Source organism: Lampetra planeri, chromosome 19 (assembly GCF_965212315.1).
Source record: "Lampetra planeri chromosome 19, kcLamPlan1.2.h2, whole genome shotgun sequence".
NCBI classification, from domain to species: domain Eukaryota; kingdom Metazoa; phylum Chordata; class Hyperoartia; order Petromyzontiformes; family Petromyzontidae; genus Lampetra; species Lampetra planeri.
The window spans coordinates 6,881,472-6,900,233 of record NC_136125.1 but is presented as its reverse complement, the minus strand read 5'-3'; the positions used below and the strand labels follow the sequence as shown (position 1 = coordinate 6,900,233).

At 53.8% G+C, this 18,762-nt stretch overlaps 1 protein-coding gene across 1 annotated transcript in view; it reads right to left on the bottom strand.

Moving 5' to 3' along the window:
- Positions 1-367: 367 nt before the first annotated feature.
- The window catches only part of LOC144724010 (uncharacterized), a 94,643-nt gene continuing 76,248 nt past the window's right edge, over positions 368-18,762 (bottom strand). The window contains 5 exon segments of the mRNA XM_078602833.1: positions 368-552; positions 8,483-8,622; positions 12,855-12,963; positions 17,496-17,760; positions 17,762-18,130. Coding sequence (XP_078458959.1) covers positions 371-552; positions 8,483-8,622; positions 12,855-12,963; positions 17,496-17,760; positions 17,762-18,130 — 1,065 coding nt within the window. The 3' untranslated portion in view covers positions 368-370.

Genomic DNA, 18,762 nt, shown 5'->3' with positions numbered 1-18,762 from the left:
TGCGTTGAAAGCGGCAGGACTTGTGCAAGCATGTGAGTGCGCGCGGACACAAACCACACGCGCACAACCTCCACCGGTGTAAACGTCCATCCAACATCCACCAACCCTCCGCCTCCTCCTCCTGTTGCTTTGCCACCCCGACTCCTCCGACGCCTCACGCCGGGGCCTCAAAACCCACGCCTCAAACCTCGGGGCTTAAATCCCACGCCTCAACCCCAGGCCTCTAACTCTGGGATGAAACCGAGTGCGTCAAAGCCAGGTCTCAACCTTGACCCTTGCTCCTTCACGCAGACCCCGCAAAACCCCCGCAGGGCCTCGCCACACACAGGGGGGGGAGGCCACCCACCCCCTCCCCCCCCCCCCGGGGCCCTCACACCAACATGTGGCGTTTGCGGTGCAGCGCGAGGTGGTCGGAGCGCGAGAAGGAGCGCTCGCAGTCCACGCACTTGAAGGGCTTCACGCCCGTGTGCTTGCGGAAGTGACGCGTCAGCTCGTCCGAGCGCGCGAACTTCCACGTGCAGCCGTCCCACGTGCAGCGGTAGGGCTTCTCGCCTGCGCGCGCACGCACGCACACGACGAGACACAATGCAGCAACTTGAAGATCTCCACGCCACACGCGGCGCGCCCGCACAGCGCAAGCACCTCGCGCAGGCGGGTTAGAACACCGCTCGACGAGCAGACGAGGTGCGAGTCGCTACAATGGATAGAAGCAAGCGTCTCTCTGCTTGGAAAAGCGTATCAGGATGACGCCTCCCGTCGTCTGATTGGAGTCGTTTCCGACTCAAAAAGTGCGCTCCTCCTACAGAGGGACAAACACGTGGAAGTCCAGCAGCAGCAACAGGCGGCAGAGAGAGGGGCCTCCCGTCCACGCTGCACTGGACTGTGGGTGGAGGCTGTGTTGACAAATAAACTCTATGAATAATAATACACGAATGTCAACTTGTAAAACGCCGCACCGTATTCGCTCGCTCTCTTAGAGAGAGAACGACTCAGAGGCGCGAGGAGAAACATTCCCCTCCAAGCTCTGCGGTCCTCTACATATGAACGTGTTATTGGCCATTTAATGAGTGTTTACGCGCGAGAGGAAACCGGAGACAACCCACGCGTACGAGGGAGAAACACTCCATCCCGCAGAGATGGAACAGGTGGAGTCCACATTTTGCTGCCCCGCTTTCTCCTGGCGAGCCAGAGGATGGCTTCCTCCTCAACAGCCCACGCGGAGAAGGGAGTTTCACAACACGAGTGCGATCCAACAATCCTCGCCGCCTCCACGGTACTGGACTTACAGGCCGGCTGCCACCATCATGGAGTTAAACAAAAAATAACTCTCCCAGCGGGCAAAACATCGGCGCACAACTTGAGTCGCCCCTTCCGTACCCCCCATACGCGCGGCGCATCACGAAATCCCGAGATTGATGCGTACGGCGCCTATAAATAAACCAAACAACGCGCGCATCTTGGGGGGGGGGGGGGGGTAAACATCTTGGGGGGTAAACACGACGGCGGCGGCCAGCTTTACTCTGCCGGCCTCCGCCGAAGCCAGCACGCGTCCCAACAACTCGGCACGGTGGGACCGCCGCCGCCCGCTTGCCGTGCTGGTGCGAGGAGAGTGGCCGCCGGGAGCTGCCCGTAACATTCCGCCTCTTTCACGCGGCATTTAGCGCCTGTGCATCACGCCACGAGACTCGCGGAGACCCACACACACCGCCCCCCCCCCGCGCCCAGCTTTGCACTTGGCGGGCTTACGAAAAAATCAGCCGGAACGCGCCCCGGTCGCGATGGAACTCCAAAGCCTCAGCAGAGTTGACTGAGCCTGGTTTATCGCTTGGATGGGTGACCACCATCATTATCACCGCCACCGCCGCCACCACCACCACTGGGGCTTGCCAGGTGCTGCAGGCGTGCCACTGCGGTGATGTGGCCAGGGGATGGGCTGTAGTGAATGCTCGTCCATCGTATGCAGAGAGGGCTTTCTCTGGTTTCCTCCCATACGCAGCCCAAGTGTTTGTGGTTTTGCTATTAATGAGGGCCAGGGGCAATGCTTGCCCTAGGGCTAATGCTGGGGCAAGGGGTAATGCTAGCAATTGGGCTTAGCTAATACAGTACTCCCCATACGATCATAAGCGAGCAGTGAGCACCACACACGCGCACAACAACAACAACAACACACCTCGAATGGCATTTGCTCTGCAGTTACCCAGCCAAGCTTTTAACTCTCGCATCTCAGTATTTTTAGAGAACATCAGATTAAATATTTTAATTCAGCTCCAACGACGCTGCGTGTTCCCCATCCGACAATGCAATCTGAGCGATCTATGAAACACAAAACGTACACACCAAGACAAAGATTCCCCGTATAGCCTGCAACAGACTGTTGGGGCAAGTGCTGTTAGCGAGCACTTATGAAGGCCGGCACGGCACACACATACACACACGAAGGGGTGGGTGGCCAGCACCACGCCCAGCCGCTTTTGTCTTCCGAGTGGCGGTGTTTACACATCACACCAGGTACTCATTTAAGGCTGAGTCGACCTAGGGGGAGATAAATCGTCACTGGTGTTGGCCGTGAGCAGGAATCGAACTCGGGTCGCCCGGATTTGTAGCGTAGCGCGCTAACCGCCTACGCTACCGCTCCCCACTATTAAACGCACGCGCACACACAAATGTTCACACGCACGTACCCGGAGGTTTTTTATTTTTAGTTGCAAAACACCGTGAGACCATTCTTCTCGATTCGGGAGAAACGGGGGTGGGAGGGGTGGTCTGGGGAGAGACAAATGTGCTTTGTCATCCGCAGGTGATCCGTCACGGCTCGGAAGTGAGAAACTTCCGATTCGTGGACACACGCCTTGCTCAAATGAGTCTCAGGACTCTCTCTTTCTCTAAAGAGGGCTCTCCGCTGCTGCTGTACACGGGGACGTTTGGCCGACCGCGGCCGGCGCTGGGAACGAGGTGCCCGCTTGCCCGAAACGTCGCCCCGTTGCCCATCGCTCTCTCCGCGTGATTTTTTCGCACGGCGCGGTGCCCGACGTTTCGCTGCGATTTGGTGAGCGTTGCACAACAAAGGGGGGTTTGGTGGCGTGCGCCGGGAGGGGGGAGGGGGGAGGAGGAGGTTTGGGATGTTTACGAGGAAGGTGGAGAGGAGGCCGGAGGCGTGGGGGGATCAGGGGGGGAGGGAGACGTGGGGGAGCGTGGGGGGATCAGGGGGAGGGAGGCGTGGGGAATTAGGGGGAGGGAGATGTGAAGGATCAGGGGGGGGGGGTGTGGGGGATCAGGGGGAGGGAGATGTTGGGGGATCAGGGAGAGGGAGATGTTGGGGAATTAGGGGGAGGGAGATTTTTTAAGCATCAGGGGGAGGGAGATGTTGGGGGATCAGGGGAAGGGAGATGTTGGGGATCAGGGGGAGGGAGATGTGAAGGATCAGGGGGAGGGAGATGTTGGGGATCAGGGGGAGGGAGACATTACGAGCGGGAGGGAGGAACAGAGGGCTAGAAAAAACGAGTGTTCGCGTGTGTAATCATTACCCGTCAATCCCTGCTCCGGGCGCTGCAAGCCCACACTTCAAAGCCACAACCCTGCCACAACACATCCCGTCCTAGCGTAGAACATAATCATCCAGGATCTATCAACCACTGGATGAAGCCCACCGCAGGCCATGACCGTCTCTCATGACCTCACGAAGCAACGCTGCATCCAGCCGCTGCACACGAGCCCCATCGAAACTAAACTATTTTTTTTACACCATTGGAACCTCATTTGCCAGTAAAAAATTAGGTTCCAATGGTGTAAATGCTTACCCCGAGCTCTCATACTCTGATGGTGCATTGTCTTTGAGTTGTGCGCCTTTTGGCGTCATCTGGTCCAACACCATATGAGACTAGGCTCTAAGGAAAGCTGTCTCGGGTGTGGACCAATCAACTTCAAGGACAGTGCACATTATCAGAGTTATGTTTTTTGTTTGCATTATGACCGCAGGTATTGTGGTCAATGCAAACATGACTCCTTGTAAAAAAGGTGTCAGTTTTGTTGCCAGATAGAAGGGTAAAAAAAACAATTATCATAAACTAGTTTTGTTTTTTACCAGGAGAGGCCCACTGAGCTGAACAACTTTTTTTCAGAAGCGACCTGGCTATCACAAATGATAGCTCAACGAAGTGGCTTATCAATGTGGAAATATATAATAGCCAAGTAGTGTACTATAAAGCCGTGTGGTTTTATAAATGTGGGGGCAACACCGGAGGACCCGCAGAAAAATCCACGCGACCACGGGGAGAGATAGAAACACGCAAACTCCAAATATACAGCAGCAGGCTTCAGGGGCGGGATCGAACCCACGACCTCCTGTATACCAGGCGAGGTAGCAAACATCTCATAGCCACCGTGATGATGATGAGAGAGAGAGAGACACCGCAAACTCCCAAAATACACAACAGGCACCAGGGTCGGGATCGAACCGACGACCTCCTGTACACAAGGTGAGGTAGTTAACATCTCATAGCCACCGTGATGATGATGATGATGAGAGAGAGAGAGACACCGCAAACTCCCAAAATACACAACAGGTACCAGGGGCGGGATCGAACCCACGACCTCCTGTACACAAGGTGAGGTAGTTAACATCTCATAGCCACCGTGATGATGATGATGATGAGAGAGAGACACCGCAAACTCCCAAAATACACAACAGCCACCAGGGTCGGGATCGAACCGACGACCTCCTGTACACAAGGTGAGGTAGTTAACATCTCATAGCCACCGTGATGATGATGATGAGAGAGAGAGAGAGAGACACCGCAAACTCCCAAAATACACAACAGGCACCAGGGGCGGGATCGAACCCACGACCTCCTGTACACCAGGCGAGGTAGCAAACATCTCGCGAGTTTCTGTTCTTCGGCTTTCGTTGCACTTTTTCTTGCCAACGTCCGTGTTTCTCGTCCGTAGATCGCAGCAGGTAATGTATGCTCCGAAAAAAATAGCACGTCACAGAGATGCTCACTGAACGACTTCTAGTCAAGGGCTGAACGAAAAACGACGGTGCGTGGATGAAATTTTAAATGTGGTTATAGTTGAAATCGGACGAAAGAGCGAAGCGACGAAAATCAAGTGGATGAAAGTGAATATATCGCTGGATGTCGAACTTCTTTCGCGCCTTACGTAGCCAACAGTGCTAGTCGGAGGTACGCAAGGCGTCAGCCCATGGTGGAGACTGCTCGTGGTCGACACTGCCCCTCCTGAATACAGTATCTGTGTAATAAAGAGCTTTATAGTTCATCGGATTCCTCCAGTATCAAGACAGATTCTGATTTTGATTCTGACACTGGTAGCATTGGAGGCTGGTGGCATTTTCCACCCCAGGTGGTACCGATCAGGTGCCTTAGCGCTTGAACCATCAATGTGGTAGATCTGATTGACACCTCCGGCAGCTGCAGCAGCAGCAGCAGCTACAGCTGTCTCATAGCGCACCCTCGTGGCAGCAATAGAGCCGCCTTGGTGACTTGGCACAGAGAGACGCAGCCCTGAAACTGCTCGCTCGCGCCACCTACTGGCAAAAGTGCTTCCACCAAAGCAGAGGTCGCAAACGGGTTTTGATTCTTTACCCGTACCCGTACCCGGCCGCACCAGGGTCGCAAACGGGTACCCGTACCCGGCCGTACCCGTACCCTACCCGTACCCGGCCGGGTACCCTACCCGTACCCGGCCGGGTACGGGTAGGGTACGGGTATCGGGTACCTGATTGCGACCTCTGGGATGAAGCCATGTTGCAGGCGCGGGTGGGTTGATTCTAGGAACTTGAATTGTGAGAAGAGACAAGACGTTGGGAAATGAGTGACAAACAGTTACTCACCAGTGACTCACGGTCTACCCGTACCCGTATCCGGCCGGGCCCAGTAGCAGCGTCCTACCCGGCCGGGTACGGGTAGCCGGGTATCGGGTAGGGTACGGGTATCGGGTACCCGGTTGCGACCTCTGCACCAAAGGAAGCTCGAAAGAACCCCTCTTCCTGGGAATTTGGCCTACTCTTCCGTGCTGGTCCATTCATCAACACACTCGCACCCTCAGCTCTCCACGACTCGTATTCCCACTTACCCATGCCTTGACCTGCCCACTCATCTGAACACTCACCTGCGTGTTCACCTCCCACTCACTTCTCCACTCACCTATATTCTCAATTGCTTTCCTACCAGAGTCCTCGATTGTACAACAACAACCGCCATTCGCCACTAAGTGGCGCTGACGTCACAACGACGCTTGTACCAGGCTATGTGCACGTTGAGGCCACGTGAAGTGTAGAACGCCCGCTGGCAGGAGGTCACGGGGCAGACCCCAGGTGCCACGGGTCGACTGACTGAGATGACTGGCTGATGCACCACCTGTGCCCCCTACTATGCCAACTTGCTGTGCATTAGCCACCTGGCGCTCCGCTCATTGTTGTGAGCGTTGCTCCTCCGCCCTCCGTTGTTGTTGGAGGGTGACTGCCTCCAACTGCCCCGTAGCAGTGTCCTTCACGAGCCTCTTCCACAGAGACCGATCTTGACACCACTGCAAGTCCACTCAGCTCCACATCCTCCTGCACCACATCACTCCATCTCTTCTCTAGCCCGTGCCGCGCCCGTTTAAACCCCTTTATCTGGCCGAACAAAAGCTGTTTAGGCATGCCGTGGCTGGACATGCGGGCTACATGACCCAGCCAACGCAGCCTTGCCTGCCGGAGGAGCTCACCGATGGGACTTTGTCCAGATCTTTCAAGGATTTGTGAGCTCCTCACACAATCCAGCCTGCAGGTTAAACCCAGAATGGCTCGTAGGCAGGCCAGCCTAAATGTTTCTAACCGGCGAAGATGTTCCATTAGAGGGGTCCACGTTTCACAAGCGTAGAGAAAGGAGGGAATAACCGTATCTGAGAAGACCTGAAGCTTCGTGCGGAGCGACAGACCCGGTAGCTTCCACACAACGTTACGCAACCGATGAAAAGATATTGCCGCTCGACTGATTCGGAGTGAGACCTCTGCTGTTAAACCGGAGCCGGTCATGAGCACACTGCCCAGGTATGGGAAACTCTCCACTCTCTACACAACTGCCCTATCAGCCGTCTAACTCGATTATACACTCACCTGGCCACCTACCTACCCACTTACCAATCCACTGACCAGTATCCTCACCTCCAAAATTGAAACTCATGTATTTACCCACTCCATGCCACACATTGGTATCTGAACCTGCCCACTCACCGACATCCTCACCTCTATGTATGTTGAACTTTTTTCATATCGTACATAGCCAATCGTGCTAATCGAAGGTCACCTGTAGTTTCACGCTTACCCACTCACCTGCCCATACACTTGTACCTCCACCTGTCAAATCACCTGTCCACTCACTTACCTCCTCACTTAGCCACTCACCTGCCCACTCACCTGCAGTTTCAACTGCACTCTCACCTGCCCACGCACTTGTACCCTCACCTGTCCACTCATCAACGTACTCACCTACACCCTCACCCACTCACCTGCCCATACACTTGTACCTCCACCTGTCAAATCACCTGTCCACTCACTTACCTCCTCACTTAACCACTCACCTGCCCACTCACCTGTAGTTTCAACTGCACTCTCACCTGCCCACACACTTGTACCCTCACCTGTCCACTCATCTACATACTCACCTACACCCTTACCCACTCACCTGCCCACACACTTGTACCTCCACCTGTCAACTCATCTGTCCACTTACCTACCTCCTCAATTAGCCGCTCAGTTGTAGTTTCAACTGCACTCTCACCTGCCCACTCACCTGCTCACACACTTGAACCCTCACTTGTCCACTCACCTACACCCTCACCTGCACCCTCACCTACACCCTCACCCACTCACCTGCTCACACACTTGAACCCTCACTTGTCCACTCACCTACACCCTCACCTATACCCTCATCTACACCCTCACCCACTCACCTGCTCACACACTTGAACCCTCACTTGTCCACTCACCTACACCCTCACCTACACCCTCATCTACACCCTCACCCACTTACCTGCTCACACACTTGTACCCTCACCTGTCCACTCATCTACATACTCACCTACACCCTTACCCACTCACCTGCCCACACACTTGTACCTCCACCTGTCAACTCATCTGTCCCCTTACCTACCTCCTCAATTAGCCGCTCAGTTGTAGTTTCAACTGCACTCTCACCTGCCCACTCACCTGCTCACACACTTGAACCCTCACTTGTCCACTCACCTACACCCTCACCTGCACCCTCACCTACACCCTCACCCACTCACCTGCTCACACACTTGAACCCTCACTTGTCCACTCACCTACACCCTCACCTACACCCTCATCTACACCCTCACCCACTTACCTGCTCACACACTTGAACCCTCACTTGTCCACTCAGCTACACCCTCACCTACACCCTCATCTACACCCTCACCCACTCACCTGCCCACACACGTGCACCCTCACCCGTCCACTCACCTGTGTGCGTGCGCATGTGAGCCTTGAGGTGCGAGCTCTTGGTGTACACTTTGTCGCAGCCGTCGAACTCGCAGCGGTGAATCCTCCTCCTCTTCGAGTCGGGCGACTCGGGGCTCCCCGACCTCTTGATGCCCTGGGCGCTGGGGTCACGGGGGGTCACAGGGGGGGGGTCACGGTTAGGGTCGAGGGTCACGTACGTGCGGATGGACGTTACAGGTGTGGCGTACGAATCAATGTTCCACTGCTCGAGTTTATCGAGATGTCAACTACGTCGCCTGGTACACAGGAGGTCGTGGGATCGATCACGACCACGACGCCTGTATATTTGGAGTTTGCATGTCATTTAGAAACATGCATTTATGCTATTCGGCTGCTATGCATGTCCACGTAAAAAGCCACTTCGTTGAGCTGTCATTTGTGGCCAGGTGGCTACTGAAAAAGAGCTGTATATCTCAGTGGGCATTGCCTGGTTCAATAAAAATAGTTTAATTCGTAGTTTTTGGGCCTAGCTCACTAAAATTACAAAAGCAATAGCATAAAGCGCAAATGCATCAAGCAAGTACAAAATCAGAGCCGAAACAACTGCACTGCAGAAGACAACATACAATCAAATACATTTATCATAACAATATTTGGCTTGGACAAATTATGTTCAGAGACCTTATATAGACAAATTAAGGTACGGAAAAATCTAAATGGATCCACTGGAATCAACTCTCCCTCTACATTGAGCAGCACTGCCCATAGACTCAACACTGCCCATAGACTCAACACTGCCCATAGACTCAACACTGCCCATAGACTCAACACTGCCCATAGACTCAACACTGCCCATAGACTCAACACTGCCCATAGACTCAACACCGCCCATAGATTCAACACTGCCCATAGACTCAACACCGCCCATAGACTCAACACTGCCGATAGACTAAACACTGCCCATAGATTCAACACTGCCCCATAGACTCAACACTGCGCACAGACTCAACACTGCCAATAGACTAAACACTGCCCATAGATTCAACACTGCCCATAGATTCAACACTGCCCATAGATTCAACACTGCCCATAGACTGAACACCGCCCATAAACTCAACACTGCCAATAGACTAAACACTGCCCATAGATTCAACACTGCCCATAGACTGAACACTGCCCATAGATTCAACACTGCCCATAGACTCAACACCGCCCATAGACTCAAAACTGCCCATAGACTCAACACTGCCCATAGACTAAACACTCCCCATAGACTAAATACTGCCCATAGATTCAACACTGCCCAAAGACTCAACACTGCCCATAGACTCAACACTGCCCACAGACTCAACACTGCCCATAGATTCAACACTGCCCATAGACTCAACACTGCCCACAGACTCAACACTGCCCATAGATTCAACACTGCCCACAGACTCAACACTGCCCATAGATTCAACACTGCGCACAGACTCAACACTGCGCATAGACTCAACACTGCATCATACACTCAGCACTGCCCATATACTCAACACTGCCCATAGACTCAACACTACCCATAGACTCAACACTACCCATAGACTCAACACTGCCCATAGACTCAACACTGCCCATAGACTCAACACTGCCCATAGACTCAACACTGCCCACAGACTCAACACTACCCATAGACTCAACACTGCCCATAGACTCAACACTGCCCATAGACTCAACACTACCCATAGACTCAACACTACCCATAGACTCAACACTGCCCATAGACTCAACACTGCCCATAGACTCAACACTGCCCATAGACTCAACACTACCCATAGACTCAACACTACCCATAGACTCAACACTGCCCATAGACTCAACACTGCCCATAGACTCAACACTACCCATAGACTCAACACTACCCATAGACTCAACACTGCCCATAGACTCAACACTGCCCATAGACTCAACACTGCCCATAGACTCAACACTGCCCACAGACTCAACACTGCACCATAGACTCAACACTACCCATAGACTCAACACTGCCCATAGACTCAACACTGCGCACAGACTCAACACTACCCATAGACTCAACACTGCTCCTGTACATTAAGCTATCCCCTCCTTAACCTCCCTCTGTTCCTCTCTTAAAGCCTCGCCCCTCCACTCCTTCCTGTCCCTCCCCTGGCCTTTCGTGATCCCTAGGTAACCCTCTATCGCTGTCACTCATTCCTCACTCCTTGTAGCACGCCGCCGCCATCTAAATCATTCTACTCTGTCACCGTTTGGCAAGCTATGTCAAGCGCCGTGAGTTGAAGGCGCTCGATAATACACAATTACATTAGATTTTGGACGATCCGGAAAACTAAAATATATATAGAGTCGACAGGAAGATGTCACAGGAAATGACATCCACGTTGTCACTTTTTTTTCTGCCAAAAAATTTGATTTTCCCGGCAAAATTGGCAAAACGTGGCAGGACGACGCCTTAAATTACAACGAACGATATCTAAAGAAGAAAACAAATCGAGATGTGTCCTTGAACATTTTGGAAAACAATTAAAATTCCGAAACTCATTGCAAGGAGGCAAGTAAACACCAAAATATATAAAACAACATCCCACCACCTGACGGCCACCTGAATTTTTATCTAAAATAAAAAGACAAATTGGTCGCTCTACTGACACCCATCATACACGTTTTGTTTGGGTTGGATCGCATAAATATAAAAGTGTTGTTAACCCACCACCACCCGACACAGCCAACTAGTAAGGGTTGTCACGTAAACAGAACATGCCAATTCGTCACTAGTACAGCACTAACCGGTGTGTTGGAGAGCAAATCCACAACGTTTACAATCTGACTACGACGTTTCGCCAATAATTACAACCAGCTTCATCAGGCGACAGTCAGATTTGTGTAGAAGTCCACCTGTGTCGTTCCTCAAATAGATGATGCTGGTTGTAATTAATAGCAAAACGTCGTACTCAGATTGTAATGTGGTGGCTTGGCTCTCCAAAACACCGGTGTGTTGTAGTAGTGACGAATCGGCCACGTTCTGTTCACGTGACAACCCTTACTGATTGACGGGATTAACGAGATATTTATATATTTACTCGATCTAACCCAAGAAAACCTGTATAATGGATATTGGTCGTGAAAGCCTACGTGTTAAACTCTACTGACGTGGTTGATAGATGTCGATGCTGTATACAGGATAGATGAATACGCACTGCAGAGAGGGTTAGTGTGGGTGTTCTGGAAAGCAGACGTAGGCTGGGTATTGACTCTGCAGTAACAGCGTTGTAAACATTAGACTCTGTGCTATTTTGTTATTAAATATGCATTATTTTCTCCAGTAAGGCACAAGGCTTCCGCTCATTTACGTTGCTCTCTCCAGCAAATAGTGAATATAAAAAAACACCGCATCGAAAAAAATACGCTTTGACGTTTGAGTTTCCGATCTTTGAGGGCCCATCGATGTTTTCATCACAAACATTTCTCGTCTGACGACACATCGACGTTTCTTTCGATTTCCCATCCGTAGTTTTGTTTTCACCATCCCTACCCCAAACCGACTCTACCCCACATCCTCCTCAACCGTGCCCATACCCCTGTCTAACCCCCACCTCCTCTGACCCCCCCCCTGACCTCCCCCCCGCCCCTCATGACCTTCCACTCTGACCCCCCCTGACCTCCCCCCCCGCCCCTCATGACCTTCCACTCTGACCCCCCCTGACCTCCCCCCCCGCCCCTCATGACCTTCCTCTCTGACCCCCCCTGACCTCACCCCCGCCCCTCATGACTGCCCCCCCCCACACCCCTGTCTGACCCCCACCTCCTCTGACCTCCCCCCCGCCCCTCATGACCTTCCTCTCTGACCCCCCCTGACCTCCCCCCCGCCCCTCATGACCTTCCTCTCTGACCCCCCCCCTGACCTCCCCCCCGCCCCTCATGACCGCCCCCCCCCACACCCCTGTCTGACCCCCACCTTCTCTGACCCCCCCCCCTGACCTCCTCCCCGCCCCTCATGACCTTCCTCTCTGACCCCCCCCGACCTCCCCCCTGCCCCTCATGACCTTCCTCTCTGACCCCCCCTGACCTCCCCCCCGCCCCTCATGACCTTCCTCTCTGACCCCCCCCCTGACCTCACCCCCGCCCCTCATGACCTTCCTCTCTGACCCCCCCTGACCTCCCCCCCGCCCCTCATGACCTTCCTCTCTGACCCCCCCCTGACCTCACCCACGCCCCTCATGACCTTCCTCTCTGACCCCCCCTGACCTCACTCCCGCCCCTCATGACCTTCCTCTCTGACCCCGCCTGACCTCCCCCCCGCCCCTCATGACCTTCCTCTCTGACACCCCCCCCTGACCTCACCCCCGCCCCTCATGACCCCCCCCCCCTCCACCCGTACTCTTGCGAGAGAGAGGAGCGCGCCTCGTCTGCCACCAGTGACGTCATCTCGTCTTCACTGCCACTTTCGCTTTTGATGGCGCGGATCCCAGCCTCGGCTCCCGCACCCTCTGAGACAATGGGACGGGGACGGGGGGGGAGACATGGGAAGAGACAGAGAGACACAGGGGAGACGTGGGAAGAAACAGAGAGACACAGGGGAGACGCGGGGAGGCAAGGAGACACGGGCACAAAATTCAGTCATCCATCAACATCAGTTTAACACGTAGGCTTTCGCGACCAATATCATCCATCATACAGGTATAGTTTTTTTTTATGAGATCGCGTAAATATGTGTCGTTAAACCCGCCGCCAACCGACACAGCCAATTAGTAAGGTTTGTCACGTAAACAGAACGTGCCGATTCGTTACCAGTACAGCACACCGGTGTGTTGGAGAGACAAATCCACAACATTTACAATCACCAACATGACCACCTCCAAAACCAACCCACTGTTGGGCCACAGTGGTACATTCCACGTGCTCACGTCCACACAGGTGAATGGTAACGACCTACCCATCGGGCGGTTCCATTTTAAACCGAGGGGAACGTCAGTCTTTAAATTTAAATTCATCGACATTCAAAAACCTGCTAAGGTGACATCTCAGTGTGACGAACTTCACAGTCGTAATAGGCGCTCGTTATCACCACCTGCTTACTCCTAAATCATCAGAAATAAGCGCGATCTCGAAAGCTTAGCAGCTGTGAGCCTGTATCAGTGCCCGGATGTTGGTGGTCGTGATGGCTACGCACGTGGCCTGCAATCCAGCACTGTGGAGGCAGCGAGGGTTGGTGGCTCACCACACAGATGGTGTAAAACTCCCTTCCCGTGCGGGCGTCGAGCACAATCCGTGCCCTGGCCCTGCCAGGAGGAGGGGGTACAGCTAGAACTGTGGACTCCACCCGTTCCGCCTGTACGGAATAGAGTGTTTCCCCCTCGCACGCACTCACTAATTGGCCGATAACAGCTCAACGTACGGAGGACCGCGAAGCTCGGGCAAATTGCTGGCAGCGCCGGCTCATCGCCGCGTGGTTCCGGCTGCTGCCTTCTCGCTCGTCCGCGGGTTGCTCCTCCTGGCACCTGCTGAGTCGTTCCCCCCCCCTCCCCCACCCTCCTCTACTCGACGAGGAGTGATGGCAGCCTCAGTGATCCCGAGTTGAATCACTCGTTGCTGTGACTACGACGCACGGCGTGGGTCGGCAAACTGCGGCTCCGGAAGCCACCCGCGCGGCTCTTGAAGGGGCCTGGCCTCGTCACGTGATTTTATGAAGGGGCCCACCGTCTCCTATTCGCACGCAATGCGGCGTAATCAGTGGCGCAGTTACGCCATCATCAGCTCAGGCGGCGCGGCGATCGGTCAGGGTGGTGCACCCACAGTATTTGATTTGTCTCGCACGGTCGCACCGAGGAGGCCTTTCGATATCGCGGCTCCTTCTGCCTCCTCGAAATCGTTACGCTCACGGTCTCGAGCATTTAACGCTGTACGGGGCGCTCCGTTTTAAACGAGCGTCGTTGTTCTTTAACACTGCTTGTTGACAACAAATCTCATGGTGGGTGTCATGGGGGGCCCAGCTCGTAGCTTTAGCCACCAGGGGGGGGGGGTGGAGTGGGGGGCAAGGCAGGGGGTGCCTTGCCCCCCATGCTCGTTACGCTCTTGAAATAAAACATTTTTTGGAGAGAATTCGAACAAAAAAATAGCTCTGCTCTCGTTATATTTTCGTTGCCTGACCGCTGTGCATGCATCGACAACGTGCGCAGCAGTCACGGGCAGGCAGCAGAGGGCAGAGCAGCAGCATCCATCCGTCTGCCAAAAAACCTACCACCACAAGCAGCAGCTGCAGCCCGCGTTGACCAGCGTGGTGGTGGAGGGGTATGGCCAAACCATCCCCCAAGTGCCCCTCGAGTGGGATGAGGGACGGCCCTCATCCAGTAGTGGATTCACGCAACACGTGCTGATTAGATGACGCGCTTCCCCCCACCCCACCCGAATTTTCAAGGCAAAAGTTGGGGGTGAGTCTTAGAATCCGATAAACGTACGCGTGTGTGTCTGTGTGTGTCTGTGGGTGTGTCTGTGTGTATCTGTGTGTCTGTCTGTGTGTGTGTATGTGTGTGTATGTCTGTGTGTGCTTGTGTGTGTGTCTGTGTGTGCTTGTGGGTGTGTCTGTGTGTGTGTATGTGTGTGTATGTCTGTGTGTGCTTGTGTGTGTGTCTGTGTGTGTATGTCTGTGTGTGCTTGTGGATGTGTCTGTGTGTGTATCTGTGTGTGTGTCTGTGTGTATCTGTGTGTGTGTCTGTGTGTGTGTCTGTGTGTGTCTGTGCGTGTGTGTCTGTGTATAATCCCGGCGACCCGGGTTCGATTCCCGCTCACGGCCAACATCGGTGACGATTATCTGAACCGGTCCCGGGCCTCCCCTGGGTCGACTCAGCCTCAAATAAGTAGCTGGTGCGGTGTGTAAACATCGCCACTAGGGAGACAAAGGCGGTCGGGCGTGGTGCTGGCCACCCACCCCCTCATGTACCGTTGCGGCCTTCATAGGTGCTCGCTAACACCACTTGCCCCGACAGTCTATTGAGGCTATATGGGGGATCTTTGTTTGTCTGTGTGTGCTTGTGTCTGTGTGTGCGTGTGTGGGGAGCGGTGGCGTAGCTGTGAGCGCGCTGCGATACGAACCCCGGCGACCCGAGTTCGATTTCCACTCACGGCCATCACCGTCAGTGACGACGATTATCTGAACCGCTCCTTGGATTGCCCTATGCCGATTTAGCCTCCAAACGAGTAGCTGGTGCGGTGTGTAAAAACATCGCCACTGGGGAGACAAAGGCGGCCGGGCGTGGTGTTGGTCACCCACCCCTTCGTGTGCCGTGCCGGCCTTCCTCGGTGCTCACTAACAGCACTTGTCCCAACAGTCTGTTGTTGTTGTTGTTGTTTTCAGAGTTGTAGAAATTTGGTGACACCAGGCAGAAATTTTGAGTGCGTCGTACTTTCCGGAACGTCGCATAATCTCGTGAATACGGCAGTCTACATGGCACCCAAGTCATTCATCTGACGCTGCACGAGGGGGCGAGTTACGCCTCGGTAGCGAATATAACTCGGCATATAACTTCCATACAGAAGACAGAGATTCCCCGTGTAGAGTCTTTACAGACTGTTGGGGCAGGTACTGTGAGCGAGCACCTATTACGCACCGCACCGGTGACTCGTTTGAGGTTGAGTCGACCTAGGGGAGGCCCAGGACCGGTTCAGATAAATCGTCACTGGCGTTGGCCGTGAGCAGGAATCGAACTCGGGTCGCGCTGGTTCATCGCGTAGCGGTAACGCCCGTGCCTCACAGCAAGAAGGGCCTGGGTTCGATTCCCGACTGCGCGTGGAGTTTGGATGTTCTCTCCCCCTGTTCTGCATGGGGTTTCCTCTGGGCTCTCTTCTTTTCTCCCGTGGCTAAACCCAAACTTACAATGTGACTTAACTGCTGGTATCATGCACCAACAACATTCCAATGCTGAAAAAAGTTACCTCCAAATTGCTCAATTGGGATTGTACACACACAGAGCATTAAAAACATTAAATGAAAGTTAACAAATTCAAAGAGTTTATAGAGGGGGGCCCAAACAGGTCGGGACACATCGGGCCATTTAATTTAGTTTCAACACTGGCATGAAAACATTTGAATAGTTTATATTCTTTTAGGTTATTTAATTTAGTTTCAAAACTGGCATCAAAACATTTTAATAGTTTATATTGTTTAAGTATTTTCTTCTTCTTCTTCCTATTCAGACAGCGTTGACAAAACTCACCCAAGAATCCTGAATGAATCGAGACTACAAAACGCAATTGATGAACGTTCTAAGATTGCACAGCTGTAATCTTAAAAACAAAGGCCTACATTAATTTTCAAAACAGAATGTCATGCATCATGCATGAATCTTAATGGAAGTCAGTTTAAACGTTTGTTAAAGTAAACGAAATAACCCTACGTGGTGCGTTGAAATAAATATAATAACTCTATGTGTCCTGACTTTTAGGGCCACCCAGTATATTGAAATCTTGGTAACTGGAATTGGATTATTCTGCACTACCCACAACATAGGCCCGCAGGCTCATGACAGTCCTAACATGACTAGGCTAGACATCCAGAGACAAGGAACACATGAACTCAAGGCCCTCCTGATCCTAAACGACGGTGTTAGCAACCAACAAGACGTTCTGCGTTTGACGATCTCAAGGTGTGACCGTGTGGAGCATAAGGTACCTAACAATTTGGCCATATCGAACCTCCAATGAGCAGGGTAGGCTACGTACAGAGCGGAAAAAGTTCAACATACATACATACTTCTGTAAGTAGCAAGACCAAATAAAAATAAAAATCTGAAAGGTCTTTATAAGCAAACTTCACGCTAGTAGCGGTAAATTACTTTCACCAAATTACTCGCCCACTTGGTTATGTCGGGTGGTGGAGGGTTTCACTCCAACAATTTGGCCAGATCATTGTGGCCTAACCCAAACATCGATTATGGATCACACTGGCTCCTCTGCCTCACCATCACCACCTCTAACCCTCCTCACCACCCTCCTCACCACCCTCCTCCTCCTCGTCCTCCCCCACCTTCTTGCCGTGGTGCGGCGTGCTCCTCTATGACGGGTACGGCGATGGACACGCCGGGGTGGCTGCGCACGGCCGCGGTGTACACCACGGGCACGGGCTGCACCACGAGCGGCACGCGCCGAGCGCCGGGCCCGCCGCCGGCACCGGCACCCCCCCCCGACGGGAGGAGGCGGCGGAGGCGGCGGTGGAGCCGTCGACCCCCCCACCGCCACCGCGACGGGGGGGTGGGCTCCAACCGCGAGCCGCGCGTGGAACACCCGCACCAGGCCGGCTCCCGTCGGCGTGGCCAGCACCGCGGCCGTGCCGGGCAGCGCCGACAGCGCCAGCGACTGGCACGTCACCGACGACGGCGACGAGGAGGAGGACGAGGACAGCAGCGATAACGCCGACGGAGACGACGACGACGGCGGCGGCGGCGGCAGCGGCCGCGGCGGTAACGTGTGGCCGGCCTTGGTGTGGTTGAGCCGGGCAGTGGTGGAGGCCGCGGGCGAACTCCGGCTCGACTTATTGATAGAGAGGTCGACGGGCTCCGTCTGCACGCTGTAGGGCCCCACGGAGTCCGCGGCCAGCCCCATCGCAGCCGGGGGCCCGACGTCGCCCGGTGTGGCAGCCTCCCCCTGTTGGCCCTGTGGGGGCTGTCCCCCGGGGGGTTGGAGGGGCGCAGTGAGGGATGCGGGGGAGGGGGGTTGGGAGGAATGAGCGGAGGCGCAGTGGTTAGTGAGAGCAACATTTCTATTTTATTTCAGAAATTTGATGCACGATCATGGGCAACACCATAGGCACCATTAATTAAATTCATTTTTACTATCATCGTGATTATCATTAAAATCGTTACCATCGTTGTTTTTGTGTTTTTCAGTGTTATTGTCAAAGTGCATCTAGGCTGGCACCATAGCTGTCATAAGTGTCAGCTGTTGTTGTTGTTGTTTCTAAACCACGTGTGTCTGTCTGCACGTGTACCTGTACGTGTGTGAGCATATCAGCCCCGATAGGCGCTCTCTAACAGCACTTGCCCCAGCAGTCCATCTTTGGAGGTGGGATTATGGGAAGGCAAGGGGGGGGGGGGCGCATGGTCAGTGTAAAGAGGAGAGAAGAGGTGAGATGGGAGGGGCAGTTATAGGTGAGAGGAAAGAAGAAGGAAGACTGGAGTGGAGAGGAGGTGGGGAAGGGGAACGGCGATGAAGAGGTAAGACGAGAGGAGGCACCAGTTGAGAGGGGGCATGCCCAGGGAGAGAGAGAGAGAGGAGAGCAGAGGGGCAGGTGGAGA